Below are 6,000 nucleotides of genomic sequence, written 5' to 3'. Positions count from 1 at the left end.
TTTTAGCTCTGTAAAACAAGCCCAACTCAGTTGATCCAGGTTCTGAGACTTGCTGCAGTGGGCCTTTTTTTGCAGTGCAGATGTACCCTTGGAGACCATACCTGGCTACTGTAAGACTAGGCTGCTCTGACTTGCATAGGGGTTGGGGCTGGTACCTGTTGGCCTACAGAGTCAGGGAGCCACAAGAAGCCTCGCTCCCTCCTGTGCTGAGCAGAACTTGGGATTGGAGAGGATCTGCCCCTACATCCTTTGTGACTGCCGTTTGGTATCCCCAGGCCTGCTGTCTAGTTCAAGGTGGCCCAGGAGGCTGGCTGTGTTTTTGAATCCATTTAAGTGAAATACGTTCAAATTCATATTTTACAAGAAGACAAAGAGCCTGATAAAGAAATAAATCTGCCTCCACTTTGTGGAGAGGAAGCTTAAGCCAAAAACCAAACCACAGTACAGAGTGGCATGTTAAAGTTTTTATTGCTAGGTGCTCCCCAATACAACAAACAGTATCAGTAGTGTACACTTTAATGAAGGAGAAATTAGCTTGGTAGAAAAGAAAGCAAAAAGGTACAAGGAGTATCTACATCCATATTGTATATATGTAAAAGATAAAGAGCGAGCGAGCGAATTTGGCTTCTGGGGAATTCCAAGAAAGCAAACACATATCCTTTTGGTCTGTTTGAGGCTCAGGGATTGTCTGTACACAATCTATCCAATGCTAATTTCTTTAGACCTTCAAAAGCCTTGCATAAAAGTAGCAGCAATTCTTTAGAGGCATCGAGTCAATACTTCAGTGGATTAGATTACAAACATCATAATGCAAAAGAGACGTGATCCTATTCTCTTTTGAGGGTTAATTTACCTACATTCTAATTTACCTTCGGGTCTCCTGAAAGAGATTTGCATTCTAACGTCATCTCTGCAATCCTGCCAAATTACTATACTCGCTTCTTGGTCTGTTTCCAAAATGTGATCCATGGAGTCCTCATATATTTCATAGTGTTTTTAGTGCTACAGATTCACTGTTTTATTACACAGTTTGCTCAGACAGCACAAAAATTGCACATCAAACTTTAGTAAACTATTAAAAAACCTAAAGATGCTTGTAATAGAAAAAAACATTTTCATAAGATATTTTTTTAAAAAAGAAATTAGATCAACAATTCATCTACAGTAGTTTAGTTAGCTTAAATTTCTGTTCTACGCATATATAGCACGTACATGTGTCTAATTACATCTCTCTATTTTATCTTGGCAAAAAAGTCACTGCTATTAGTGTAAATAGTTAGTACATAAAATACTATCAAGAATTCAACTTTTAATAAATATCTTTAGTTCTCAATCCTATATACAAGTACTTTACAGCAACACACAGGAGAGAGCATGACTGGTTGAACTGAGAAAGATGGTTATTGACATAAATTACTAGCAATTATTGCAGTCAGATGCATTGTGGTTGTGGAGATTTCAAGGTGAACCATGCTGAAAAATAAATATCTCTCTCCCCTTTAAATCCATGCTTTAAACAGGAAAAGCATCCATTTTAAATCTGGTTACAGCTGCTTCTTGTTAGTGCCTATTCTAGCTCTGTGATGCTCTTTCAGCTTCAGAAACAAACAGCTCATCCAGAACACACAACTCACATTTGTCTTGTGAACAGTACAGTACTTACAACATATACACAGTTACTTTTTCACTTACTACACTAGTCTGTCCCTCTTAGGCAAAAGGAAAATTCAGAGAAGGCACTGCGAGTTCTAGACCTAATGAATGCCTGCTAAGTAGAGGGTAGGGGTGTTAGCATTGATTTCACTGGCCCATTTGATCAGTTTCTTCTACCTGTGATTAAAGGTGTTATGCTGCTGAACAGACTTTTTGGTAGGTGACCAGTAGGTTTGGACCAGTCAGATGGCAGTGTCCCCCCACCCCCCCAAAAAGAAAGCATCACATTGTTGATATTAAAAATAAAAATCTTCCTACGGTCAGTAGCTGTAATCTATATTAAAATGGAGCTCCTCTTTTGATTAAAATGCTGCTTTGAAAATCAACTCCCGGAATGTAAGGAAGGCAGTACTCAATGGCAGGCACCTAGTAAACCTCCAGAAATGCAACATAGGTAAACAATTGTTTGACAGCACAAAACTCTTAAAAATAATACTGATTTTCTGCAATATACAGTATATACACAACAGCTGAAAATTTGCTCATACAATATTTGTTTATATAGATAAATTAGCAATACAAGTCTCGTGGATTCTGTTGTTCCACTGCAAAAATATTTTGTAAAAGTGTAAACTTTTGGTACCTCTTGTGGTGGTGGTGTTTTTTCCACCCCTACATGTGATCTTTTAAAAATAAAAACAAACAATTAGCTGATGTGCAAAATAGGCTCTGTATTAGAGAATGACCACCATACTCGGCAACTTTCCTTCATTGATGTGAATATTCTTTGGTGCTTTCCTCCCATGCATTCAAGCTAACCAGATAATGAAGTGTAGGAGGATGGCAGCAATTAGAAAGTGAACCAGCACTTTTTGTTTTTTATTTACAACTAAAATGATCTGTAGAGAGTCCTGCTTCTGGAAAGCAGCACGCACCATTGTGTCCTGAATAAAAGCTTTCTGTTACTATCCTCCTTTTTGCATTCACTTTTATCTTTCCACTGTAGATGATCTCAAAGCATGTCTCTTTTCAACATGCTTCTCATTTTCCTTTGAGGTTCTAGCTGGAGAAAGAGCACCTGCAGAAGTGTTGTTAACTGCTACCATGGGAACAACGGCTGCCAAGGCGGATGCATTATGGGGACAGATTGCCAATCTTGGTAGGTGACTGATATGGCATTGCGATCAGCCTAGAAGTCTGATTTCCTGCTTGGTAAGCTCTCCTCTGGGGAGACTCAGCACCTTTGGACTTACTATTTGATGTAGAAACAAGTACATCTATGTCCTCTTCCACAGGAGGCATCCTGCCTACAGAACTTCTGTTCTCATCAGCAACCTCTGCGTGCTGAGGTACTAAAGACGTCGGCTTCGCCAAAGCCCGATGTAGGTTACTAGGATGGAACATCACTTCCTCTTTGGTTTCAGCAGCTTCAGTAAGGTAAGGAGGCGGGAGGGTGCTGCTTCGCTTGCTACAAGACTCACAGCACAGCTTGTTGTAGCCGGGGATGGAGCAGTAGCGTGCGAGCACTTCCATTTGACAGAATATTGACTTGTCTCCCAGGCAGGGCTCATCTGCAAAACAAGCACAATATGGATTGTAAACCTGGGGAAATCATGCAGGGCGGCATTTCAAAAGTTCAGAGGCCAAAGCCTACATTTTGAAAAGTGACTGATGACCGGGGGCCCCAACTTGAGATGCTGAAAGGGGACCTGATTCTCAGAAAGTGTGCAGCGTCTTCCCTCTCAGAATCAGGCCCTTTAAAGTTGCGTACCAACAAACTGAGGTGCCCAAAATCACTGGACACCTTTGACAGTGTTGGCTCCCTTGCACAGGAAAACAGATCGCTCTGCATGTAGAAAAGCATGACCCATGCTTGGGGAAGGCGAGATACAGTATATGCAGAATATGCTATTGCATAAAATTTGGCAGCTCTTCCACACCATAGCAGATGCAGTCCTACACATCATCATAATTAGAGTTGAAATGATCCCTTCTGGTTTTGCCCTCTGTCAACAAGAGTTGGCCCAGAATGGACCTTCTCTTGAAGGAAAGGAAATCCCGGGTAGTATCTCTGAAAGATTCTTTTCATGTGTTCTTTAAAAAAAAAATGTTGGCAGTTAAATGAACCATGTTTTTGAGGTCTTCAGTGACCTAAATGTAACTGATAACCCAAGCAATCCTTTTGCCAAACATAAGCCTTAAGTTTCCTCTAGGGTTGGTGCATGAGATGTACGTTCCTGGGAGGGCTCACACAAGATGCCAGTTTTCCTTTGAGCATGCATGAGATATCTTATCAACAGAACAGGGTTATTTAGCTAGAAGTGCAAAGGCTGCAGACGCACTGGACAAAATCAGCATGATGGTTGTAAATTAGTGGAGGTCATTTTTTGTTCTCGGTCTAAGACCCTGACCCTGGAAACTTACGTGCGCTTTTTATTTTCAGAGTGGGAATAATCCAACTGAATTAAAAGAAAGAAAAGCACGTGCTTTAGCGTTTGCAGATCTGGGACTAATCCTGAGAGGTACTGAATGTTGCAGTCAGCAATAATCAGCCATATCAAGGTACAAGCAGCTCAGTAATTCTGTTATGCTGAGCTCGAATGGCTTTTAATGTTTTTGTCCTGTCTAGGGGCAGGAGCCAAATTCTTCCTTGGCTTATGCCTCTGGCAAGTCTCTGTGAACATAAGAGACAGACAGCAGGGCAGAATTCGGCCCAAGGAACCTGAAATTAACAGTACTCCTTGGGGAGCTCCAAAATCAGGAGATGGGTAATTCTCCCCCTGCCCTGTATATTAGACTAACATGTTGGTAATTTCTACTGTACTGAATTTATATATAATAGCTCAATTTCATATGCATTGATCGCATTAATATTTAGCTTACATGGATGTGTGCTGTGAAATTTCAGCCTTTTTACCATGCTGACATTATAAAATGTAGTCCTCTATAGCCAGAAAAATAATTTGAATTACACACTTCTTGAATAGGCACCGAAAGCCACAATCCTGCATTGAGAATTATGCACATAGACCCTCGGCGTCCACTGGCTTCAATGGAACACCATATAGGCCTGAGTGCAGCTCACTGTCACAGCAGGGTCGCTGGGTCTGAGCCTGCAGTGAGGGCATTCAGCAGGAGGAGTCCAACACCTTGCAGGATTGGATCCCCTTAGGCTGAGAATTTACAAACTTACTATTGTTCACTCTTGTGAAATACTTTAATGGAGAGCCAAATGAGTTGGTTGGTGCCCTAAACAACTATTCCAATGTTTTGAGAGTTACCAGCACAAAGTGTACGTTAACAGACTGCTTCCGATGTGCTACAGTTTATTTGCAATGATAGCGACAGATTTTATTTACATAGCAGAAGGCATAATTATAAGCTAGAGAGGTGACAAAGATAAAACTAAACCAAACCACCAAATAGGTGTGTTTTAGCTTTTGGTCCAACAGTCATAGTTAGTATTTATGTAGTTGGCATTTTAATAAGCAACAGATGGGGTGTACAGTCGCTTCTTAAATTAGCCAGCTGCACTGCGATATTTTTTCATGGGCGTGTGGAGGTTACCTCACTTCATGTCAACAGGGTGCTGAATAGCCATTTTAAAATTCAAAATACAAACTGTGGGCCAGCTCCTCAGTTGGCTTGTAAATTAGCTTAGCTCCACTGATTCCAATACTGGTCCGCCCACACTTACAACAGCTGAGGAGCCGGCTCATCATTCATAAATACAAGAAAATTATACAAAGTAACATCATTGACAAATTATGCCAATATTAGCATTTTCATTATTCACTGGGCTCAATCCTGACATCCTTCATTGATAAAAACTTCCTTGCTTCTAGGAAAACCTATTGTTCAATCTGCAACTCTGGCAGTGAACAATAACCCTGTCTATGAAGCACCATCATGCCTCTGAAAAGTTTTTTGAGGAGGACATCAGCATGGGAAATTAAAGGATCTTTTTTCATAATTCAAACTAGAACACTAATGTCAAAACACAAATCTTTGCATGTACACTAGCGTAGCATACACAGACCAATAATTAACAACTTGTGCTTCCATGTTATTTAAAAGCAGTTGTTTTGGAAAACATAGCAAATTTTATGTTAAGAATACATTTATAATTTATGTACTTATTTACATCTAGTTTAAGTGCAAGTTCCACAGACATCCTCGAAGAGGCTGCCAACTACATCAAAAAGTACCAAGCAATTAATTTGTTTTTACCTGCAGACAATGCACTTGATTTTTGTTCGAATTTTCTGACAGCTGATTTCACTGAAGTAGGTTTTAGAGGGTTTGGATTTATCAAACCAATTGTATAATGCAAAGATTTGATTTTGT

The 6,000-nt window shown here is 40.2% G+C and overlaps 1 protein-coding gene across 1 annotated transcript in view; it reads right to left on the bottom strand.

Moving 5' to 3' along the window:
• Nucleotides 1-430: 430 nt before the first annotated feature.
• ADAMTS3 (ADAM metallopeptidase with thrombospondin type 1 motif 3) overlaps nucleotides 431-6,000 on the bottom strand; it is a 187,200-nt gene continuing 181,630 nt past the window's right edge. Inside the window, 2 exon segments of the mRNA XM_073340380.1 lie at nucleotides 431-2,789; nucleotides 2,791-3,224. Of these exon segments, the coding sequence (XP_073196481.1) occupies nucleotides 2,643-2,789; nucleotides 2,791-3,224 (581 nt within the window). The 3' untranslated portion in view covers nucleotides 431-2,642.

This window comes from Lepidochelys kempii, chromosome 4, assembly GCF_965140265.1.
Source record: "Lepidochelys kempii isolate rLepKem1 chromosome 4, rLepKem1.hap2, whole genome shotgun sequence".
Classification (NCBI taxonomy): domain Eukaryota; kingdom Metazoa; phylum Chordata; order Testudines; family Cheloniidae; genus Lepidochelys; species Lepidochelys kempii.
This window is presented reverse-complemented; position numbering and strand designations above follow the sequence as displayed.